This window comes from Barbus barbus (genome assembly GCF_936440315.1).
Source record: "Barbus barbus genome assembly, chromosome: 11".
Lineage (NCBI taxonomy): Eukaryota > Metazoa > Chordata > Actinopteri > Cypriniformes > Cyprinidae > Barbus > Barbus barbus.
Genome location: NC_136739.1, coordinates 32090361 through 32116527, shown reverse-complemented (window position 1 = coordinate 32116527; position 26167 = coordinate 32090361). Strand labels below are relative to the sequence as shown.

Here is a 26167-nt window from a genome sequence, read left to right as displayed (position 1 = left end):
TAATTAAATATCACATTGAACAACTTAAACTTTCAAGCTTGCAGTACCTGTAGTTTCTCTGATCTTGGGCAACCTTTGGCATCCCTCTCGGCCTGACTCTTGGCCAGCCTGTCCGTGGTGCTTCCGCAAAAACGTTCCATCTACGTTCTGATTTGGATATCCGAGAGCTTTTAGAGAGGACTCTCCATGCAGATGGACGCTATCCACCGTGCACAGAGGAGAGTCCATTGGCGTCACGCAGCTACTGCTTCCCATACTGCAGCCAGCATCGATAGACGAACACTGGGAATTCTGGAGGGAATGAATTCCCTCACTCTGTAAAGACGACATCCTTTTGGATAAGTGGTACTCGTATAACCGTGTCACTTCTTGTTCGGATGAAGCTGCCTTGCTCTGTTGATGTTCATTCCGGGCTCGTTCAATCATAAATTGTTCTTTGGCGGGGGAACTTGTGTTCAAGTCTATCGAGTCCTTCAAACTGACTTTTTGCGTTACCCTGTCTGCATGCAACGGACCGCCGTCACCAACCACCTCAGAGTAAATGTGCTCTTCAGATTTATTATTCAGAATCATATGCAATCTTTGATTGCTTTCTTGAAACGCATAATTCCTCCTTTCCAAGTCAAAGGGACCTGAACGCTGGGAATCTCGTCCATTGAAATTGTTGTACATCCCAACAAGATCCTCTGATTCTGTGATGTTCACCTGACGGGCTTCCGCTTGGGCGCTCGATTTCACCCCACCATCTTGCTCCCTGAACTTCCCCTGCGGTATTCCCATCATTACGTCCCTGTGCATTTTGTTGAAATAGTCTGTCAACGACTTGGTTTCCATTGTTTCTGGCTCCATCTCAAAGTGGTCCGAACAGAGAGTGGCAACCGCGGCGGACTGGGAGTCGTCTAGAGACGCCCGGACCTCACACGGCACCAATCGAAACTCAGTCTCCTCTTCGGCTAGAGTTTGGTACCCTTCAGCCGTGGCTACTAACATTTTCAGAGAGTTTTCGGAGAGTTTCTGAGCTGCGGCCAGCTCTGAGCTCTCCGTCATTTCGGACGAATTTGTCTCATTCCCAGAATCAGAAGAGGACTCAGGGCTAAAAGATCGAGATATTTCTACACCTGTGTGTCACAAAGAGACAAACATTTTAGCCATCACACCATACACACGTATACTTTAAAATAGTTTATTTGTACAAAACGTTGAAGGCTATGAAATGCAACAAATATGAACATAAATAATGAAATACATGAACAAAAATGAACCACAAATCATAATGAGATCACAATTACATTTCTAATAAAACAAATGCACACACAATACATGGGGTTTGCATTGAAGACAATGGAATACGGAGAAACAAAACCAAAATAAAGGAATGGCTGGAAGGTCAACGTCAATGAATAAATGTTACAATAGTGTAAGAACCTGAACTATTGTCCGACTGTGGATGAGACTGTTCCTCAGAGGCCGCCAAGGCCTCGAGAGCTTGTAGTGTGGAGACAACGGCGTCATTGAACACTTCCTCGGTCCCACCGGCCACTTGCATCGGAACCGAATCGATCAGTGACACAGGGATGTCGTTTTTTAAGCCTTTTCGCTCTTGGTGGTCGTCTTCATCTGAACTATCCCTGAACCCTGGCGGCGGAGCGGCTATCGCCAAGTTTAGAGACTGCAACAGGTCATCACTGTCCTCCTCGTCATCACCTTCTGGTGGCGGCGGAAGCGAAGTGAGATCAATAATGTCGTCGCTAGATTCCGAGAGCGACAGGAAAGAGTTCGCCTTGTCCTTCATCTCCCCCATCATCATCATCATGTCCTCCTCGCAACTAATGTCGTCGTCGTCCTCGGCGTCATCCGTAGTCTCGGCGTAGCAGATATCGCGCAGCAAAGGCTCCTCGATGCCTTCCGTCGTACCGAAGATCTTAGCGTCGCCGTAGACCATGTGGGAACCGTACTGGAAGCCGTCGACCTCCAGTGACGCTTCCAGTGGCTTGTAGTCCTTCTGTTGCGCGTACATGTACCGGTGCTCCTCCAGCACTTCTGGGATGTCCTCCATCAGTCTTTGGTATCCCAAGTTCTGAGGGTTCACAGAGTCCAGCGGAGGATCGCCGAATATAAAGGACACCTTGGCGCTTCTGGGCGACTCTTGAGGTTTGCCTTTTGGGACACTGAAGTAGGGCTGAGGATGCATGTGGCTTGCTCTGCTCGCCCGCTCAGCTTTCTCGTCCCCATGCATGCGATGCTGCAACTGGTGCATTTCGGAGACCGTGGGGGAAATATCAAACTCTCTTCGCCCACAGATGGTGTATTCGGGGTGGGGCTCGTCACATGCACTGCAGGAACCGTAATTCCACTCGATTGCTTGGTAGTTGTGCTTGACCCTTGAGTCTTGTCCTTAGACGTAAACAAAAAAGGTGTGTTATTACAGTATCAGATTCACATCAAAACAATTTAAATAAGGGGTTTCTTAAACTTTTTGATTCAAATGACCCCCATTTTCCAGTGTAATATTCCAATGCCCATTATATTGGCCAAAATATATATGTCAAGTACTTCTGCTGTAATTATGACAAAGTTTGTTTTCAAACTATTTATAAAAAAAACGGAAGTGTTGATATTGTATATTAAATTTAATCATGATTGATTTTGTAATTACAGAAGTTTCAAGAACTGTATGTTCTTCAATAAAAACAATAGTTATTGAAGTGGAAAAATAATTATTATTTGAGTTCTTGCATGTTAATTTAGATTTTTAAAAATATAACAATATTTTTTCATTGGTTGGCATTTATTATTCTTAGTTGATGTCAATTTTAACATTTACTAATGCATTATTAAAACCAAAAGTATCGTTATTATTATTGTAATGGATTAACATACAATGAACAGTTGTATTTTTGTTACATAATTTATTATAACAAATAAATTAAGTTTGCTGGTGCTACTTTGAGTTGAGAACCACTGCCATTAATAAATAACAACTATTTCAAGATGATAAACGAACTGTTATATTGTTTAGTTCATGTGCATGCTCTTACCTGCAGTATTACTGTTGTGCGTCATGTTGAAGATGGACCTCCGTGAATCGACCAGCAGCCTGTAATAACCAGCAGTCAAACACGCCAGGTTCATAGCGTCACTGGATTCCATTATAAGTGTGATGGGCTGCAGAAAGAAATATTTTGCAGAAGAAATGCATAAATAATCAGTAAACACAGCAGCAAGCTATGGGAGGCTGTGCAGTTTAAATAATATTAATATAAGTTTTTCAAATAAATAGTTACATTTACTAAGATTAAGTTTTTAATTCACTGCATGTATTGACTTATGTTTTATAAAAATGAAGCATGCATATTTCAGTAACTATGAATTATTTATTCATATTTTCTTTAGAAGCACTGGATGAAAGGGATGTTGAACTATGTATTATATACAACTGGTGTAATGCATGTGGTAAACAATCGTAAATAGTATTTATCAATTATTTATTAATAATCAAAAATAATCTGCTAGGTAATACAGTTTTTAGTTCATGTTTGCCAACCTATTATATTGCATTTATATTTTATATTGTATTCTTTGCCTTAATTATCTGTTTTATCAGATGAAACGTGCAAATGTCAGTAACTATCAATTATTAATCCATGTTTTCATAATAAGCACTGGATAAAAAGGATGTTGAATTATGTGTCCTTTATATTGCATACAAGTGGTGAAATGCATGTGGTAAATTGTCAATCAATAGTTTTATTTATCAATAATTGATATTTTCAATATGCATTTATTGACTTAACGGTTTTATAAAATGAAATATTCAAATGTCTGCAAATATGAATTATTAATTCAAGGTTTCACAATAAGCATTAAATAAAAGACATGTTAAATTGTTATGTCTTTAATATTGTATAAAACTGTCGTAATGCATGTGGTAAATAGTCAGTAAATTGTATTAAATTATTAATGATTTATTGATATTAATAATCAAAATAATCTGTCATGTAATGCAGTTTTTAGTTCATGTTTGCAAAGCAATATAGCAAACTTAATATAGTTATTTAATATTGCATTAACGGTTTTATAAAACGAAGTATGTAAATGTCTGTTAATATGAATTATTAATTCATATTTTCAATATAAACATTGGATAAAGGGATGTTGAATTGTTATGTGCCTTTAATACTGTATACAATTGTAATAATACATGAGGTAAATAGTGAATAAATAGTTTAAATGTATCAATATTAATAGTCTAAATAATCTGCCATGCAATATTGTTTTAGTTTATACACGTAAAGCAATGTAGCAAACTTGACATATTGCATACTGACTTAACTGTTTTATAAAGTGACGCATGTAATTGTAAATATGAATTATTAATTCATGATTTCGTTATCACAACTGGATGAAAGGGATGCGGAATAAAAGGGATGTTGTCCTCAATACTGTTATGCAATTCAGCTGTGGTAATGCACTTAAAATGTTATCGCATTAGATTGAAAAATATTATACCAAATGCTTTCTGTAAACAAATTATGTTTTTATCCATCGCACCTTAACATCCAGGACATGAAGCTCCACTCGTACGTTCCTTTCGTCCTCCGTGTACATTTCGATGCGATTGACGTGGCTGAAGTCGGCCAGCAGCGCCACCAGGTTGGTTTTGGTGTTGATGACATGACTGATGCCGTAGCGTGGCCCCACCAGCAGAGTCACCTCCGTGTGTTTCTCTCCTTGCTGTCAGATCACAAACACAGTGGCGTGAAACAGCTGCTTCAAACGCCTTCAGATTTCAGCAGCTGAAGCTAAAGTACTAAAACTATACATTCTCATTATTAATTTGTACTTCATTATAGAGGGAAGTATATGTAAATGTGAAATCGAGAATGTTTGCAGTGCTCAGTAAAAAATATTTATCCTTGATCTGTCAACTTCAATTTGCACGTTACTGTACTGTTATTTTACACAAAAGTCAATTTTGTACACTTGCACATACAGATGTACATAGTCTGTACTTCTATATCTACATACTGTTGTTTCTACTTCTGCGGCATAGTTTGTGTATATATATATACATACAGTGCCCTCCAAAAGTATTGGATCAGTAAAGACAAAATTGATCTGTTGGCTGTGGAGTCAAGACACTCCACACTGGAGTTTTCCTCACTGTGCACATGAATCTTGAATCTGAATCTTTAGTTAAATATGGCAAATAGCATATGCATTTTTTAAAGAATAAAATCATTTAGAAATAAAGTTCTCAAAACAGCAAAAAAAAAAAAAAAAAAAAAGATACAGAAATCTATATAGAAATCATGAAAAAAATGCTAGAAAATAAAAATACAGTGGAATTGTTTTTGATTTATTTATAATTTAATATTTTTTAACAATAAAATCATAAATCATTATAAATGGACATTTTTCTTTACTAAACAAAATAATAGAACTGCAAAACTAAAAAAATAAATAACAACCTCACATGCTAGAAAATTAAAATATAGTGTGAATAATTGATTTGCTTATAATGCTATAAATATTTAACAAAAAATGAAATCATTAGAAATCAATTTCTTTTTGCAAAACAGAACATCATAATTAAAAGAAAAGTTCACATGCTAGCAAATGAAAATAGTGTGAATCCTTGATTTGTTTATAGTTTTATATTTGACAAAAATACAATTATTAGAAATCCTATTTTCATTAGAAAACAGAATGACAGCAAAACCATATACCAAAATCATATACTTGAGCTAGAAACCATTTTCTAACAAGAAAATTACATTTAAATTAAAAATAATTTTAATTGAAAAATACAATAAAAAAAGAAAAAACGAAATAGCAGCAAAACCAGAAAAAAAAAACATCACATACTTCATATGCTATGAAATTGAAATGGAGTTTCTTGACTGTTTATTCTGAAATACACCTGAAGCTTTAAACTCTGGATCTGCATTGAAAGGCCTCTCTCTGTGAAAGCGTGTCTGTGCACTTACGACCAGCGTGGACTTGAACACTTGTCCTCCGTACAGCCTGAGATCACTCAGATATTTCAGGTAGTGAACCTTCGCCTGCAACGCCGTCAGCTTCAACACACAGAACAAATCCCAGCAGAATTAGGGAACAGAACGTGTAAATCACAGAAATAGAGCACTCTTTCTTCTTCTTTTTGAATATGTGCCTCTGCAAATAAACCTAGTTGAACTTGTTTTTCCCAAAGACAGTCTGTGCTCACAAGATGCTTTATCACAATACTAAAGTGCAATGCACTGTAAAATAAAATATAATGCAGTACATTATATCTGATTGTTTATTACATTTTAATCATTGCTTTAATTTAATGTGATATTATATACAGGTACATCTCAAAAAATTAGAATATTGTGAAAAGGTCAATATTTTGTGTCACTCATTTCAGAAAGTGAAACCCATATATTATATATAGATTCATTACACAGAGTGAAATATTTCAAGCCTTTATTTCTTGACATTTTGATGATTATGGCTTACAGATAATGAAAACCCAAAATTCAGGGTCTCAGAAAATTAGAATATTACATAAGATCAATAAAAAAGGATATTTTAAACAGAAATGTCAGGCTTCTGAAAAGTATGTTCATTTCTATGTACTCAATACTTGGTTGGAGCTCCTTTTGCATGAATTACTGCATCAATGCGGCGTGGCATGGAGGCAATCAGCCTGTGGCACTGCTCAGGTGGTATGGAAGCCCAGGTTGCTTTGATAGCGGCCTTCAGGTCATCTGCATTGTTGGGTCTGGTGTCTCTCATCTTCCTCTTGACAATACCTTGTAGATTCTCTATGGGGTTCAGGTCAGGAGAGTTTGCTGGCCAATCAAGCACAGTAACACCACGGTCACTGAACCAGCTTTTGGTATCTTTGGCAGTGTGTGCAGGTGCCAAGTCCTGCTGGAAAATGAAATCAGCATCTCCATAAAGCTTGTCAGCAGAAGGAAGCATAAAGTGCTTAAAATCTCCTGGTACGGCTGCGTTGACTGTGGACTTGATAAAACACAGTGGACCAACACCAGCAGATGCCATGGCAGCCCAAATCATCTCTGACTGTAGAAACTTCACACTGGACTTCAAGCAACATGGATTCTGTGCCTCTCCACTCTTCCTCCAGACTCTGGGACCTTGATTTCCAAATGAAATGCAAAATTTACTTTCATCTGAAAAGAGGACTTTGGACCACTGTGCAACAGTCCAGTTCATTTTCTCCACAGCCCAGGTAAGACGCTTCTGATGTTGTCTCTGGTTCAGAAGTGGCTTGGTAGCTCTTTTCCTGAAGATGTCTGAGCGTGGAGACTCTTGATGCACTGACTCCAGCTTCAGTCCACTCCTTGTGAAGCTCTCACAAGTGTTTGAATCAGCTTTGCTTGACAGTATTCTCAAGCTTGCAGTCATCCCTGTTGCTTGTGCACCTTTTCCTACCCAAATTCTTCCTTCCAGTCAACATTTAATATGCTTTGATACAGCACTCTGTAAACAGCCACAGCTTTCAGTAATGACCCTCTGTGTCTTACCCTCTTTGTGGAGGGCATCAATGTTCGTCTTCTGGATCATTGCCAAGTCAGCAGTCTTCTCCATTATTGTGGTTTCAAAGAACAAGAGATACCCGGAATTTATACTGTAGGGATGGTTATTAATTGAAACTCAAATGTAAATATTCTAATATATTGAGATAATGATTTTTGACTCATGAGCTATAATCTCTAATCATCAAAATTAAAACAAAATAAAACTTTTGAAATGTTTTACTTTACATGTAATGAATCTAAAATATGTATTTGAAATGTTACAAGAAAAAAATGAACTTTTTCATGATATTACATTTTTTTTAGATGTACTTATATGCTTATAGCTCAAATATATAAAAAAATATATATATTTTTTTCCCATTTTATTAGCATATTCACTATGATACTGTAAATAACCAGATATAAATATAATTAAAAATAACATGCATATACACATTATAACTGACTTGTTAATATAAATAAAAATTACTACATATAAATATTTATAAACATTAACAATTTTAACATGCACACACATATATACATTTAAAACAGACTTGATATATAGAATATTTATATATGGTTATACAAGCTAAAAGTTTAAAAGCAATATATAAATTAATATATGATGTATATATTTAACTACAAGTCTATTTATATATGCTTGTATATGCCAAAAATGTTTCAATAAAGTGTTACATTCAACAACAAACAGTATTAGTCTTTGCTGTGATAGCGTGTGAAATTTCATTGTGAAAATCCTAAAGCGTATTATATTATGCATTGAAAAATCTGGATTTTCAAAGGCAGCTGAAAAGATCGATTTTAATTGTACTATTCATATGTACATCAAGCTGTGAAAGTTTCTTCACCTTTTTGCCAGGTGGCACCAGGTTCTGGTTGGTTTTCAGGATGTGTGTGAGCGCTTTCTTGATGTTCTTCTCTTTCATGCTGCACAGAACCGCTGGAGGCAGAAACTGCGCCAGACCCCACTCCTTTCTATAAAGACATGGCGGGAAACAAGAGCTTTCATGCTGAATTCAAACGCTCTTCGCAACAGTCAAACACCTTTCATCTGTTCTTCTCAATTAAAGGAACCACCACCCAAAACTTTTTACTCGCCCTCATGCGGATCAAACATGAATCATTTTCTTTCTTTGGTGAAACAAATTGAGAACATTTGAGCTTCTGCTGTCCATAAAATGGGAAAAATGTCAAAGTTGTAAAATAAAGATTATTGGAGTGCAATTTTTCAGTCTTTTGTGTACTTCAGAATTTCACATCTAACTCAGTGTTACTTGCCATTTTTTTTTATTATTTGTGGACTTTACTAGCAATTCTGAATGAAAAACTTTTTTTGTTAGTTTTTTTGTGTACAGTGAAAGTTTCTCTCCACAAAGGAGAACACCAGAAAAAAACAATTACATTTTACATTTTTTATAGTTTAGTATTTTTTATTTCAGCTTTAGTTATTTTAGCACATCAAGTGTTTTTTGCATGGAACAGACTAAAATTTAATCTTTAACAAATTTTAAGTGCTTGACAAGTAAAATAAATATCTGTAATGCCTGTTAATTTCTAATTTTTTTCCTTTAGAGAGTTCGACAGTCACTGTGCAGAAAAAAAAAGAAGCTGCATGAAGACATTTCTGCATGTTCCACAGAAAAAAACAAACAAAAATCAACTCCATACAATTTTAATAGTTGTCTATACTACTCCTTTAATAATTGTGAGCACAGACATGAATGTTGAACACTCACTCGATGTATTTCAGCGAGACTTTCTGCGTTTGTTTGGTGCTGAGTGTCAGGATGTACATCTGAAGAGCAGCCAGGCGAAGCGCCGTGTCGTATTTGAGCTCAGAGCCGAAACGCTCCTGCACCACGTCCTTACAGCTCTGCATTCAGACGAGCAGAGAACCAGAATTAACACACAGTGTGCTTTAGCAGACATAACCTTTCTCTCAGATGTGACATACTGAAAGGAACAGTTCAGCCAAGAAGGAAAATCTGCTGAAGATTCATTCACCCTCAGGTCATTCAAGCTGTAGATGAGTGTGTTTCTTCATCAGGTTTGTAGAAATGTGTCTCTGCATCAGTGTCTCAGCAATGGATGCTCTGCAGTGAATGGGTGCCGTCAGAATGAGAGCCCAAACATCTTATAAAAACATCACAATAATCCACACCACTCCAGTCCATCAGTTAACATCTGGAGAAGACAAAAGCTGAAACAAATCCATCAAGACTGTGCAGATTTCTCTCCTGATTCAGACCAGAACACTTTTTCACTGGAGGAAGAGTTATTATGGATTATAGACTCGTATTTTAGATAAAAATGTCTTGATGATGGATTGGTTTCTTATAAACACACAGCTTTTGTCTTCTCCAGATGTTAACTGATGGACTGGAGTGGTGTGGATTATTGTGATGTTGTTATCAGCTGTTTGGACTCTCATTCTGACGGCACCCATTCACTGCAGAGCATCCATTGCTGAGACACTGATGCAATGCTACATTTCTCCAATGTGAATGAAAGCGAGTACATTTTCAGCACGTTTTCATTTTCAGGCGAACTGTTCATGAAGTACATTTTGCTTCACTGTTTATACAGCATTAACGCCAACTATATTGTAAACATTATATACTTTTAAAGTGAGACATCTTCCCTTACTATTTATAGTAGCAATTTTACATGCATATGCTGAATATTTTGTATTACACTGCATCTTCTAATTGCACAAACATTGGATGAAGTAACTGAAGAACAAGCATGAGAAATGCTTTAAACCTGATAAACAAACAAACGGTGGAAGAAATTCATTATAGGTTTCTGATATATCAGGCTGAACATTATGGAGATTTTTTCTGAGGAAGAGAATGAGAAAAGACTGAAAACTAACGTCCATAAACTGAGCTGAACATTAGAGACGTGTTACCTGAACGTAGAGGTAATCGAACGCCACAGCGTCTCTCCTGAGAAGATCCACTGGATCTTTTGGAAGGAAACTGATGCGGAAAAAGCACTTCATCTTATGTGAGCCCGGCCTTTGGGTCACCTAAAAACAAGAAATCATGATCATATTTCTCTGTACTCTGTCTATCTGTTCTCTCATCATATTTAACTGCTTGTAGATTCATCATCATTTCTTTATGCGCGTCACTCAGATTCAGTAGCGGCTCATTCATCAGCACAACAAACCTGCGTGAGCATCTCCTGCTCGTGGAGAAGCATTAGCTTTGTTGCAGATCCTTCCATCTTGTGCTCCAGCATCAGAGAGAAGTGCTCAATGCTTTTAATAGACAGCTTCTCTTGCAGGGTCAGAATAACATCCTTTGAAACAGAAGAACATCTCTGTTATTCATGTTCAACACCGCCAACACGTGACATAAGGCTAACATCATTAGAAATGTCTTAATAAATAAGCATTTTATATTATATATACAGCACTGGGTAGATACTGATTACAAATTACATGATGAAAATTGTAGTTAGTAACAATCTATTAGATTACTAATTTTAGGTACTTTTTAATCACTTTTAAAAGTACTGATTTATCACATAGATTTAAATGGGATTATTGGGTACCATGTATATTCCATTCTTTGTTTTCAACAACATGAAACGCATTAAATATCACATTACATCAGTGTTTCCCAGACTGGAGTAGAGAAATGAGGAATTAGAGAGAATCAATAAATTATCCATAAAGAATTATGATCATTTTAAAATGTAACAATCAAATTACAGACAAGTCAGAGTAATCGATTTTGAAATTAATATTTGCTTTCGTACATAAGTGTACACATTTGTACATTTTGTATATTTGTGTAATATTAGACTTGTCATTTATCTCTTTTCAAGTATGTTTGGTTTACTTTCAAAGATTTTTTGGGGCTCACCAAGGCTGCATTTATTTGATCAAAAATACAGTAAAAAAAAATTGAAATATTATAATTTAAGAAAACTGTGAATATCTGTTAAACTGTAATTTATTTCTGTGATCTGCAGCTGTATTTTCAGCATCATTACTCCAGTCTTCAGTGTCACATGATCTTCAGAAATCATAATAATATACTGATTTACTGCTCAACAAACATTTCTGATTATTATCAATGTTGAACACAGTTGTGCTGCGCTATATTTTTATGTATATTTTCAGGATTCTTTGATGAATAGAAAGTTCAAAAGAACAGCATTCATTTGAAATAGAAATCTTTTGTAACATTATAAATGTATTTACTGTCACTTTTCACGTATTTAATGCATCCTTGATAAATGATAGTATTCATTTCTTTTAAAAAAGAAATTTTGCTTGCAACAATAATATTTTATTGCACCATATTTAATGTATGCACCTCAGTATTTTTGCTGATATGGTGCATCAGCAGCAATCTGTAAATACTGCAAAGCTGAAATACCTTAATGGAGGTGGTGTAGTCAAACTTAAAGGACTTTGTTTGTCCATTTTCAAGATACACCTTCAAGACGTTTGGCATGAAGAGCAGAGAATTATCCTTCACAGTCTCCTGTGGATGAAAACACTCTGTCATGTTTAATAAATGAATAACACAACTAAACTGGCTTTTATCTGTTCTGTCAGTGATTCACATCCCTGTGATGATATCAGCACAAAACACATGCGGCTGCATATTTTTAATCATTAACCTCTTGTTGTGCAACTAATTAAGACATACAGTGTGAATGAACACTGATTTATGTAACGTGCGTCTTCATAATCTTTCATCACAATGCAATAATTTGCTCCAGAGCTAAAATCACTTTCCGGCTGACGACATCAATCCTCTTATTCTAATCACATGACTCTATTCTGGTGCATAACGTCCACTTTTCACAATCCAATCAATCTCAGATGATTATAATCAAAACCCTACAGTGCTTCTCACTGAATATCTGGTTCCTCTCAGAGATGTCAGATTATGGACGCAAAATGGACACAATTTAGATCTTTAAACTAAAAATAAACCCTTTAAAAGAGCTGTAAATACTGTGATATATGACATGCTTTTTAAGCAAAACGTGTCATTTTTCACTTACAGGTACTTGTCCGTTAATAATGACTTCTTCAGCAAAGCGCACTTTGACCGGATTGGATTTCAACTTGGCCTTTTTAGCTTCACTGATGAAGGCAGATTTGGGCGACTGGATGGGAATAACAGAGGAACAAAAGCAGAGAAATTACTGAATATCAATGCTATCAAGTCATTATCTTCTGCCTGAGAGCTGCGCCAGAAACTAATGAACAGATCCAGATGGAATCCGCAGCAGGGTTATTAGAGTCAACTAAAACCATAAAGAAATAGTTTTGTTCCTTGAAATAAAATAAATGTTAACAGTATCTATCTAGTAGCTGAAATAAGTACTAAAATAATTCAATTAAACTAATATATATATAAAAAAATATATATATATATTAGGGGTGGCACGGTACATGTATTCGTACCGAACCGTCACGGTATGGACATCTCGGTTCGGTACATGAGGCCTTACGACGAATACAGGAAATTCACCCCCAATCCAGAAGGCGGCGCCTGCAGTAATGCAACGCTGTTTGATAACTGCCAGCAAAAGAACAGCGAATGCCGTGAGTTGCAGGCTTGAAAACAAAGCCCACTAAACAGTGACCATGTGCTGATTCTGAACGCGTTCACTTCAACTGTTTCCCAGCAGAATCCACTTTAAACACTTATTGTCTTATTAATAATCACTGTATAAAGGTCTGCTTTTATTTGTGTACACTCACAATGAAAACAAAACAGATTTTATATTTTCACATCTAGATGGATTTTTTTTTTTTTTTATTTGCACTACTGTCTGTTCAAAACAAATGAAAAGAAACTGAGTATAGTAGATTTTTTTTTTTATTTCTGTTGTACCGAAATCGTATCAAACCGTGACCCCCGAACCGAGGTACGTACCAAACCGTGACAAAACACACAAAACAAAAATGGTGCCTTGGCATCTAATTGAAATAAAATAAGTTTGAGTACTGAAATAATTAAAGCTAATAAATAAAAATGGATAAAAACTATATGAACATTAAAAACACTAATAAAAATGACAAAAACACAAGAAAACTAAACAAAAATGGTGCCTTGGCAAATAGCTGAAAACGTTTAAGCTTAAATACTTAAAATTATTAAAACTAATACAAATTAATAAAAACTACATAAACATTAAAATAATAATATATATAAAATAATAGTATGCCACTTTTAATAGTGACAAATATAAAAATTCAACATATCAACAAAAACTATAGTATAGCATAGTATAGTATAGTGTATCACTGATAATAAAACAACATAAAATAACTAAAGTAACACTGATCTGCAGACATTTTATTAGTGCTTTCTCCATTGAATTTGTGAACTTCTGCAGAATTTAACCACAGTCTCAAATTAGCCAAAATACTGAAAAACTAACATTCAAAACATAGTCAATATGTAGACTTACAGAGTACGGCTGCACCACAGTCAGGATGATGGACTCCTTACAACATCTGCCAAAAATAATGGAAAAAAGACAATAAGAATATGAAATTCTCTAGATGGAGTCAGGGATATTTTGCAAATCCCTGATCTAATAATACAATGATATTCAGACATCTGACTCGTGTGTTCACACTCATTTTGGGACCACAGCATATACAGTTATTGTAGACTGAAACTGCTGGTCTGTCAGCATGTAATGACTTCAGCTGAAAAACACATGTAGTAGATGAAGAGCGACACAGTATGATGGAGCTCAGTACCTGACCAAGTCAATGACTCGTTCCCGTGGAGCCGAACTCACAGCCTCCTCATTGATCATCACTATTTCATCTCCTGGGATCAGCTTCCCTTCTGAAGGCCCTCCTGCAGATTCATCACAAACACACATTGCATTTGTGCTTATATTATATGCCTTTTTTCTAAAACAATGAACATCATGCACCATCTTTCTTGTCTGTACACACTATAGATCATCAATAGCTTGAGGTAAGGGTCAGTTTGTTTGTTTTAAGACATTAATACAAATTATTCAGCAAGGATACATTAAAAGGGTCAAAAGTGACAGTATTTCTGAAGGATCATGTGACACTGAAGACTGGAGTAATGATGCAAAAAATTCAGCTTGATCACAGCAATAAATTACACTTTAACATATATTCAAATAGAAAACAGCTATTTTAAACTAAAATTTTCAAAATGTTTTACTCTGTGACTTAAAATAAATGCAGCTTTGGCGAGCAGAAGAGACTTATGCTTCCCGACTAGTTTCTTAGTCACACTAATGTTGTATGAAATGACTCAATTGTATGAATACATGCAGAAGAACCAGTCTTGGTTAGCTGGGATACCTGGAGTAACCGATCGAACCACCACTGGTTTCTCGCTGCCCGCCACGAAGCCGAAGCCAAGCACTGGGTCGCGTCTCATTTCCACCTTTCGCGGTGCAGGAGGGACGAACTTTTCCACATCAACACGCACTTCCTCCAAAGAACTTGACTGCGAGAGGTGACTGAAAGACAGAGGAGGATAAAGATCAAATTAGTTCAATGTTAACATGTACTCGAAACTGACTTCTTTAACCCTGTATAGCCTGACATACGAAATAGCGGTCCGAAATATATAATTTTTGAAATGGAATGGTTTATTGAACCTTTAGACTTTATCTTCTCTTTATAATACATACATGTAAGTTTGTGTATGACTTTTTTGTTGAGTATCATTATATGATCCACACTATATATGTGGTGTTTGACACTATAGATCATGACATACTCATAGATTAATTACAAATCTATACAGGCATTCTGGGACAGGCTTTAAGATGGTTTAGATCCTACCTGCACGACCGTTACCACTTTGTTTATTTTAATGGGGAATCATTTCAATGAACTGCAGTAAAGTATGGAGTGCCACAAGGATCGGTCTTAGGCCCTCTGCTATTTTCAATAAACATGTTGCCCCTTGCTAATTTTATCAGAAAATATGGAATTAGTTTTCATTGCTATGCTGACAATACTCAGCTATATATTTCAACAAGACCTTCAGTCTTTTATGGCTCATCTAGCCAGACTGAAAAACTGATGAAATTCTGATGCTTTTAAATGTAAATAAATGAGATCTTTATGACAGTATAGCAGCTACTTACATAAAATGATATAAATTAGTCATCTCTCTATATCTCCTATACTCAAAACATATAATGCAATGCAATCCGATGACTGAGAGATTGATGATCAGATTTGAGACTCACTGATTTTTCTAAAAAATGATTCATGGAGAATCAAGTAAAGCCGAGCTTCTTCAAGTCCAGTAAGTGTTCATCTGGAAATATTAAAGTTATTCTTACATTTGCTTGATAAAAATCAGTAAAGATGCTGACCTTAACAACAAAGTTGATGACTGATGTTGATAGAAAATTGCCTTAGAAATTGACTTATGATACAGCATGTACACAGCATACAGAAATCTTGCAGTTTCCACCTTTACACACTTGTTTTCCTCAGGTGTCCAGATTACACAACTCTGATTGACCTCTTTCATAACAGCAACATGTGAGACGTGAGCTTTGCCATTCTCCATTAAGATACAACACAGTGGAACTGAACGCAATGAAAGCCGTGGAAATGATCAGCCTCCACGGGAACATCTATGCTGCGCCTGTCACAGTTCTCAAAGCTCCCGGGAACTGTAATTTAGTGGGAGGCGAACAATGACTTTCTAGTACAAAAGGTTGATGGGAGAAAGTGCTACAAGTTAAGAAACTGCTGCAAATGTTGATGACCCAGTTACACACTGTAATCATTCAAAACTGTTGGCTGGTACAGTTGAGTCACCACACACTTCAACACGCCACGTCATCTGAGAAGAGAAGAACTGGATGCAAAGGCACAGACTTTACTCAAAAAATGGGGAGATGCTGTCTGAACGCTCTCATATTTCTAAGTACGGTTAAATGATATATCGAAACAAAATTGACTGTGACAGTTATAAAACAAACTGATGCGACAGTCATAACATGAAGGCTGTGATTGTATTAAATAAGCGTGCACCGTATCATGAGCTACATGTGTTAATAAACACAGTGTCACGCCTCGCGCTCAAACATGCAATGCATATATGCATTTGAGGCAAACCGCCAAAATAAAAGCTTGGTTTAATGTGAATGAAAATGAATGAAGAATGAAGAAATTAAGACAGTTATTAGTATCGTAATTTTACAGCTGTAACAAAAAAATATTTAAGTACAATAGTATTATTACAGAAATTTCATTTTTAAATTTTTTAATTCATATTTATAGTCTTACTAAAGTTTTAATATTTTACTCATACTTTTTAAATTTTTTAATAATAACAGTAAAAAACATGTTTTAGTCAAATTGAATGTTTTTTCATTTTACAATACTTTAGTATTGCTGCTATATATAATTCTTATTTATTTTAATAATACAGTGTGAATCATATTTTATTCATATTGATTTTTTTTTACAGTACATTAGAATTAATGCAATATTTCTTATTTTTATATTTTTAAGAATTGTAAAACATTATATTTTGTAGTCAAAAACAGTGGAAATGTACAATATGTATTAATTTAGCCTTTAATTAATGTTTGAATTATTTCAGGAGGACATTCATTTTTTCTTATACGTAGCAGAAGCAATCCCAGTTAATCAATTGTTTATGAATAATAGCAATAAAGCTTGTCTGGCAACAATATGCATTGGTTTATGAGATGCATACTTGTGCTAAACTACATAAACATACACCTCATGTATGTCTTTACCTCTTCATCTTCTTGCATCAGTGCTAAAAAAGCTTCCCGTCATGGTCTGTCTATGAACAAAACACAGCCTTTGGTTTTTATGTGGAGCTCGGTGTCCCATTATCTGTATTTTCACTCAGCATAAGATTTTATTGTGAATTTAATAGCATTATGTTTCCACGTTCCGCTCAGGTAACCAGCAAATGGCCTTTACATCACATCTTCTCGCGTTTCACTAATCTAATCGCAGCTAGTTGCTCAGCTATTGCTCACTCTTTATATCATCTTGCATTTGTTGGTCTGTGAAGCGTGAGCTCTGTGCACGTCGTTAGCTAATTAAAGCCGTGGGCTGGAGGAGGCGGCGAGGAAGCGCCATCATTCTCGACACATGTTCCAGCGCACCGCGAATGGCTACAATTAATCTTTCAAGCCACAGCGAGAGCATGAGAGGTCATGTGTGCGCTGCATGAGACGATACTCAATACAGCTACAACAAATCTGTAAGAGGCCATTAGTTCACGAACAGGTCTTTGTTTAATAAATCTAGGATGGTGCAACACTAAGGTCAAAGGTTCAGTTCCCAAAGAAATACATGAACTGATGAAAAGCAGTGGGCGATTTGACAAATCTTTTGCACTAAATGTTTTTACTCAAAAGTCTTTGTAAATAGCCGATATACACACACACCTATGATGCTCAGCTGAATTCTCTATTAATTCAACAAGCTGCAACATTCAGACAGGTGACAATTATATGATTAAAATAGTTTTATGGTTAAAAATTACAAATAGATATCATATTTTCCCAATTTGATCAAAGTACATTAAGACAAATGTTTTCTATAACAAGTTTACTGAAATGCTTTGTTTCAGTATGAAATGCTTTTTGTATATTAGTGAATGTAAGCAGTACAAATTGACATTTCTACCATTGCAAAGTAAAGTGTCACACCATCCGGCCATAATAAAGGTATACCTCAAACGCACTGTAAATCTCTCTGGATAAATGCATCCACTGAATGCATGAATATTAAACGTATTCATGCAGCAATGACCAAATTATCCAGGTTAATGCTGGATGATGGCAGTGAGGCGAGCGCTGAGATAAAAATATGAATGGGATTTGTGCCATCACTCAAGAGGAGCGCGAACACGGCAAGCCCTGCAAAAAACATATGGGATGCAGGAAACGCATCACCTTGACTTCAGCCACGACCAGCTGCTATAGATGGCCAGCGTCCCAAAGTCTTGAGCGCTGCGGACACTGATGACCAGCGTAATATGTGCGAATGGGTCTAAGCTTCAAAAGGGTGTTTCATATTGTTAAAATCATCAACAGGTGACTGAATATCTGGGATAATATTTTATATTAAAACTAAGAGGAAGTCAAAGATTTAAATTATTTTTATGCTCTCCAAGACTGCATTTATTTGATCAAAATACACTATAAATTGTGAAATATTATTACAATTTCAAATAAGTGCTTTCTATTTGAATATATTGGAAAATGTAATTTATTTCTGTGATCAAAGCTGAATTTTCAGCATCAGTCTTCAGTGTCACATGATCCTTCAGAAATCACTCTAATATGCTGATTTGGTGATCCATTATTATTATTATTAGTGCTCAATTATTAATGACGGTTCTTATTATCAAATATAGAAAACATTTTTGCTGACTAATATTTTTGTGGAAACGGTGATGTTTCAAAATTTTGAAAAAATAAAATAAACTGAAAAATAAAATTAAAAAAACTCCACACTAAATGAAAAACAAAACACCTTAAATTGTGTGCTCCAGTGTCACAAAATGTTCAATTAACATGGAAGCAATGTATCTTGTTTAAAACTATTGTTTATTTGCAAAAGACAAAAGAAAATTTATGGTGACCCATACTCGGAATTCGTGCTCTGCATTTAACCCATCCAACGTGCACACACACAGCAGTGAACACACACACACACACCATGAACACACACCCGGAGCAGTGGGCAGCATTTATGCTGCAGCGCCCGGGGAGCAGTTGGGGGTCCGGTGTCTTGCTCAAGGGCACCTCAGTCGTGGTATTGAGGGTGGAGAGAGCTCTGGACATTCACTCCCCCCACCTACAATCCCTGCCGGCCCGAGACTCCAACCCACAACCTTTGGATTACGAGTCTGACTCTCTAACCATTAGGCCACGACTTCCCCTGGAAGCACTGATGAAGGTTGAACAGAACATCTTAAGAGTTACTGAGTATAATTACAAACTAAAACCTAAGCTAATATTTAAAATGAAATAGAAATGCATCCATGAAATGAAAACTGAAACCAAAATATTCATGCAAAGGACAAAAATTTAACTGAAATTGAAAGTATTAAAATAAAATAATTTTAATTAGCAATAAAATCAGGTGAATTATATATGAACAAACCCCTCAGTAAAAACGTATACAATATACATATGAATAAACTAAGTTTTGGTGCATGTAAGTGCTGCTGAAGTGGAGAAAAAGCTCTTTTTGAGAAAACTGCCTTTTAAAATATGCATTGAAATCTACAGATGCAAAGAGATGAAGTGCAATAAAATAAACACTTAAATGTGTATTATGGATGTTTCCTGTCTACTAAGAGGACATGTTAAGGAAGCAAAATAACCCAAAATTAACACTGGTTCTGCAGTGTCTTGCCTTAAACATCTTATAAACAAACCAAAAAAAATAAATCCATTGCTCCAACAGAGTAAAATGAAACTGTGATTGAAAGTATTAAAATGACTATGAAAACTATTATAAACTCAAATCAGACGTATTATTGTTTCTAGTTGTTTGACGGTGTGAAGAGCACTAATGATCTGTGATGACGATGATGATTATTGGTGATTTCTCTGACTGTCATCTGATTTGATGCAGCGATGACTCGCATCATAACTCTTATTCAACTGACTCATCTGAAACATTCACAAGACAAAAGACGCACAAATCGCACGTCCCTCGCAGGAAGCGAACAAAGAGTACATCATGACTAAATGCCAAAGCAAACATGCAAAACTCAATCTGAACGCTGCTGCTGCTGCTGCTGAGAAACGACTTTATTAACCGGCAGGGAGCAAATCTGATCAGGCGCGAGAGCTCGATAAATTGCATTACGTGAATTATTCCGGTCAAAAGCTCACACTAAATGCTTCTGGTTAATGGAGTCTCTGTGAAGGTGGACATTACAGCATCTCATCTTACCTGACCAATCAAGTTAAGCAGGTGAGCTGACTGTGAGACGCTCTTACAGCTCTTTGAGCCGTCTATCGGCTACACAACCAGCACCTTAACTCCAATAAAACCTGATTTGAAACGCTCCACATAAGCAGCGATCCTGTGCATTATAGGAACAGACTGAAGCACACGTGAAACCTGATGCATAATTGATTTCAATGCAGTTATTGTTAGTTAGAGCCAAGTTAGTAAGTGTAATACTTACAGCCTTTATATATAATGCATTACAAAAGTATTTCAATGCATTAATTAATGCAACTTATAATGCATTGTGTGATCTCACAAAATATTTTAATACTTTTCTATTCACTGTTACAACTAGAAAGTGTAATGCATTAAAACACATGACATACAGCTGATCTCCAAATATTATAATGCATTTTAACTTGTAACAACTATAGCAATTATTTCAGAAAAGATGCAATACAATGTACATTATGAATACTTTTATAATGCATTATACATGAAGGCTTCAAACAAAGTGTTATCCAAAACTCCAAAATAAAATTGACCAAATGCATCCAAAAAGCTCATGCAATACACCAGAGGTCCCTGAAAGTTTCAATGCAAAGGGCCAACAAATAAAACTTGACTGATCATGGTCCAAAATTAAATGCTGCATTATATATAAGTATATTAAAATACTTATTTTTTACATTTTAATTATTGTTTTAATGAAATTTACTTATATTATTTTTGTTTTCATGTAAAAATAATTGTAAAAAAAAAAAAAAAGTCATGGCACGGTGGGCCAAAAATCGAATGATCATGGATTAAATGTAAATACTGCATTATTTCCAGCTATATAATATTAAATCAATTAAATTTAACATTTTACAAATTATTAAAAATAAATGAAATTTTTCAATTATGTTTCAAATTAAATTAACTTGTGTTTTATATTATTATATATTTCAATGCAAAAATAAAACAAACAAAAATAAATAAGTAAATAAATACAACAAAAATAATAAATATTTCAATGTCATGCTTCTTCGTAGTTTCCCCTTCCTCTTATAATATGGCACAATCGGCCCAAAATCTAAATCTAATCAATCATGGGCCAAAAGTAAATGCTGCATTATATACAACTATATTATAATTGATTAAATTGTCAACTTTTTCAAATAATTATACAAAAACCATTTACAAAATTTGTTTACATTTGTTATTATTTTTTAAAGTTAAATTTACTACAATGCAATAAATAAATAAATAAATCAAGCTTTAACTGCATTGTTTTTTTTGTTTTTTTTTTCTCCTTTTCTTGCAATATGGCATGGTGGAACAAAAATCATACTTGACTGATCATGGCCCATAAGTAAATGTTGCAATCTATATTATATTTAATTTTACCATAACCGGTTTCATATTAAATTCACCTAACATTTCAAAGCAAAAATTAAACAAACCTTAATACATAAATATAAATGTGATTTACAGGCATGTTTTCCCTTCCTCTTGTAATATGCCACGGTGGAGCAAATCAAAGGTCATCACAGGTCAGCTCTGGCCTGCAGTCGCTGGTTTGTGCATCTCTCACACCTTTCTGAGTACTTTCTGTTGGTGTGTTAAAACGCTGCCAACATAGCAGCCTACAAGGTTTTGGAGTGAAGCCCATGTGTCTCTTATGTAAACTGTGGTGTGTTTATTTGATTGGGACTGTAGTGTTAAATAATAGCAGAAACTCAATGCACAGCCATTTCATTTCCATTTTCAAACCGCTACAGACTCAAACACGGTTTGAAAAATGTCCTACTTTACAAACACTACAGAATACGTAAGCGCTCTAATTTCTCTCTATACTCTAATTATAAACGTCCGCTGCACTAATAGAGAAGGATTGCAAGATTTAAAGGAGGCGCTGATCCAGCTGGCCCAGATCTGATCTCTCGTTACAAAACACTAGAAACAAGAGCCAGAATCAGCTGATCATCTCACGATACTGTAAATTAGACTGACACACAGAATTTTGCTTTGTTTTCTACAGAGTCTATGAAAAAAGGAGGATTTTAGTTTTTGTTTTTGCATGCTGAAATGGTTAATTGCACAAAATGTGGCCAGTTGTCTTATACGCGAAAATAAATTTGATGTAGGATTCAATTTTCATTTAGAAATTGCTGGTAATTTCACCATAATTGCAAAGAAATGGCAAATTACATTGGATTAAAAATTAAATTTTGAAATTGAAAGACTAAAATAGCATTTTCTTCTAAACGTACTTCAATAATCATAATTTACAACTTGAAAAAAATCATTTTTTACAATGTCTACGAGTCTCTTCTGGGCTGTTGGTGATTTTTGGCAAGAATAAACTGCACTGAATACCAGATTTAATGCCAACTGTCTAATATCCGACTAAGGAAACTCAAAATTGCATGTCACAAAAATGCTGGAGTTTGTGTAGGATTTTAGAGAGCAAACCTTATATAAACTTAGGAGCAATGTATCTTGTGGCATTGAAAAAATCTTAGCTTGTATGCAGAAGCCAAGGAATATTTTGAGAATGCACTGAGAATGGAAACAACATCATGCACAATTCATTTTAAATCTTTAGAATCAGCATTCAGCATTGCTTAACTACAGTATTATTACAACCTATGCTAAAATGTGTAAAAAAAATAAAACAAATTGTATTTAAACTACAAGCATTGTTACAAATGACTACAGCTGAACTGAAATTGAATGTGAGGAAATCATTACGATATATAAAATTATAATAGCTGATATTATAAAAGCCGTAATGAGAACCAATTGTGGATTTCAAGTGTGCATAAGGACACTAAAATAATCACACATTTAGCGCAAAACTCTCAACTGCATGTCAAAGAAATCCTGCTTACAAACAGCTTCTGGAGTTTGTGTGGGATCTCTGAGAGCAAACATTATGTTAACGTAGGAGCAATGCATCTTGTTTCACTGAAAAAATAAATAAATAAATAAAATAAAAAATAGCATACTGTATGTGTAAAAGGCAATTAATATTTTGAGATTGCACTGAAAATGTTAACAGTGTCATGCAAAATCCATTCCAAATCTTAATAATCAGCATTCAACTGATTGCTTAACTATAATTACAAACTAACACCTAAGCTAAAATGTGTCAAATATCAGAAAATAAATGTTACATATCGGACTAATAAATTACACATTTAATAATGCAAAACACTCAACTGCAAGTCACAGATATCCTGCTTACAAAAACAGTTTGTGCATTTTGTTTCTCAGATAGCAAATGTTAAAATCAACATAGAAGCAATGCAACTTGTGGCAATGAAAAAAAAAAAACTGCACATATGCAAAGGTTAAGAAATATTTTAATGATTGCACTGAAAATGCAAAGCAAAATTCATTTCAGATCTTATTTCTGAACTGATTGCTTAACTATAATTGCAAATTTAAACCTACACTAAAATACCTAAAAATTAATGAGAAATATATCTATCAAATTTAAACTAATTAAAAGAATAACCACTGCTGCAAATGACCAAAATTGAACTGAAATGGAAAGTGAAGTTATAATTTATCATTGTTCATATATTATAGTTTTGCTGATCATAATAATTTTGTTATAAAATAAAATAATTGTGATCAGAAAAATAAAAAAGGGTCATGAGGACAAGCTTTAATGCCAAATTCAAACAGTCAATCAGACTAAAAAGAGACTGAAATAGTATTCTCTTGTAAATATACTGGCATCATATTTATTTATGACTTTTTTGGTGTTTCTTGGCAGCAAAAAAATAAAATAAAATAAAAAAAAGCTGTAATGAGGACCAGATTCAATGGCAAATGTCAAAAATTTGACTAAGAAATCACACACTTACAAGCAAAACTCTTTTTAACAAAAGCAATGTACAGTATCTTGTGGCATTGAAAAAAACAGTGCTTAAATGCAAAACACAAAATACTTTGAAGACTGCACTGAAAATGAAAATCTTAAGAACCCTAATTTATCCAGCCCTTAGCTAGAAGTACAAACTAAAACTTGAGCCAAAATATGTACAAATCTATAAACAAACTAATCAAAAGAACAATCCATAACTTAAAGAAATTTAAAGAATTAAATTTAATTATGATCACCAAAATTATAATATCCTGATATTTGACATTTTCCATTAACATCGGCTATTTTTAATTTTTTTAATCAACTAAGGAGACTAATACATCAGATTGAATAGTGCAAAACACTCGGCTGCATGTCACAGAAATCCTGCAATCACTGCTGTGATGTGTGTCCACGTGACTCAGACGAATCCTCAGCTCACCCACAGCTGTCTGTCAGCACAGACTACAGATCATTCAGCGCTCGGAGCTCGGGTTCGATTCACAGCTCAGACACACAAACACAGCTTCAGCCGCTCTTCACTCACTCGTCTCGTCTCGTCCAAGCCTCTGAAAGCCCTGGGCACAAACACTTGCCCTGAACAGCAGATTTTTTCATTTTCTTTATTTTGAAGATGTTGCTTCTATTTTAAGACTAAGAGCCGGCGAGCAAAGAGCGATTCGACCAATCGCAGCCCGACTGGGAGAACGAAAACATGCTGCTTTGAACACCAACACAACATCATATCAGCAGTGGAAAACTGGGCTTTCTTGAAGGATTGCCCACTTTATTCAGACTAAAACCTTGAATGGTCAACATATCGTAATTACAAACATTTGCAGTAAAGTGGTGCAAACGTGTGATCATCTGTATGTATTATCACACAGACCAAATGCAATCAAAACTCAAAGACTTACGTGCATGTGTTTATTCCTATCTAGAAATCAAATTGTTTTCATTCTGTCCCTCAAAATGTAAAATAATAATAATAATAAAAAAGCAGAATTACTTGTTAATTTTGTTTCCCCATCAACCTCAAAATGTTATATATACACACTTCACAAAGGTCAACAGCAGGTGCTTAAAACAGCAAATGTGAAAAAGATACATTTATTTAATATTTATGTATTTTCAGTTCATTTTTTATTTAAGTTTTAGTTATCAAGTTAAACTAAAAGAAAAAAAAGTTGATTTGGACACTCGTTAAAACAAATTAAGTTTAGTTTTATTTTATTTTATTCTATTATTTTATTCTATTTGAGAAAGTTTCCAAAGCAACATTTCTCATTTTCACTTAGTTTGACTTGAACTTGAAAACTAAAATAAACATGAATAAAAACATTTAAAAGACAAAATCAAAACAAAATTACAAAAACATTAACTAAAATGAAAACAGAAAAAAAAACAAAAAAAACTTTAATTGTATCTCAGTGATACTAAAATAACAGTCATTTGAATTGTTTTTATTATATACCTTTTTACATAAGAAAAATATTTATTTTTATACTGCAGCCCTGAAAAATACACTTAAACCATGCTTAAAATGTCTAAACAAGACTGCATTAAATAAAATATCAAAAACAATTTTAGCATCTATACGTTAATTCAGAGTAACTATATGTATTATCACACATGGACCAAATGTAATAAAAATTCAGAGTAACGGGCATGAGTTTATTTCTATTTTGAAAAGAAAGAAAGAAAAAAAATGAATTTTTTCTGAAAAGTATATTTTATTTGAGTTTCCCATCAGCCCCTCTTAAAGCTAAAATGATGAATGAAAATCTT

The 26167-nt window shown here is 34.7% G+C and overlaps 1 protein-coding gene across 1 annotated transcript in view; it reads right to left on the bottom strand.

Annotated features, from left to right (window-relative positions):
- LOC306877462 (FERM and PDZ domain-containing protein 4-like) overlaps positions 1-26167 on the bottom strand; it is a gene marked incomplete at its 5' end in the record, with an annotated part of 63769 nt that overhangs the window by 6706 nt on the left and 30896 nt on the right. Inside the window, 14 exons of the mRNA XM_079429228.1 lie at positions 48-1118; positions 1426-2394; positions 3039-3165; positions 4552-4734; positions 5991-6080; positions 8405-8531; positions 9293-9429; positions 10468-10587; positions 10731-10862; positions 11951-12058; positions 12588-12692; positions 14007-14052; positions 14305-14407; positions 14893-15053. Of these exons, the coding sequence (XP_079285354.1) occupies positions 48-1118; positions 1426-2394; positions 3039-3165; positions 4552-4734; positions 5991-6080; positions 8405-8531; positions 9293-9429; positions 10468-10587; positions 10731-10862; positions 11951-12058; positions 12588-12692; positions 14007-14052; positions 14305-14407; positions 14893-15053 (3479 nt within the window). The remainder of the gene's footprint in view (positions 1-47; positions 1119-1425; positions 2395-3038; positions 3166-4551; positions 4735-5990; positions 6081-8404; positions 8532-9292; positions 9430-10467; positions 10588-10730; positions 10863-11950; positions 12059-12587; positions 12693-14006; positions 14053-14304; positions 14408-14892; positions 15054-26167) is intronic.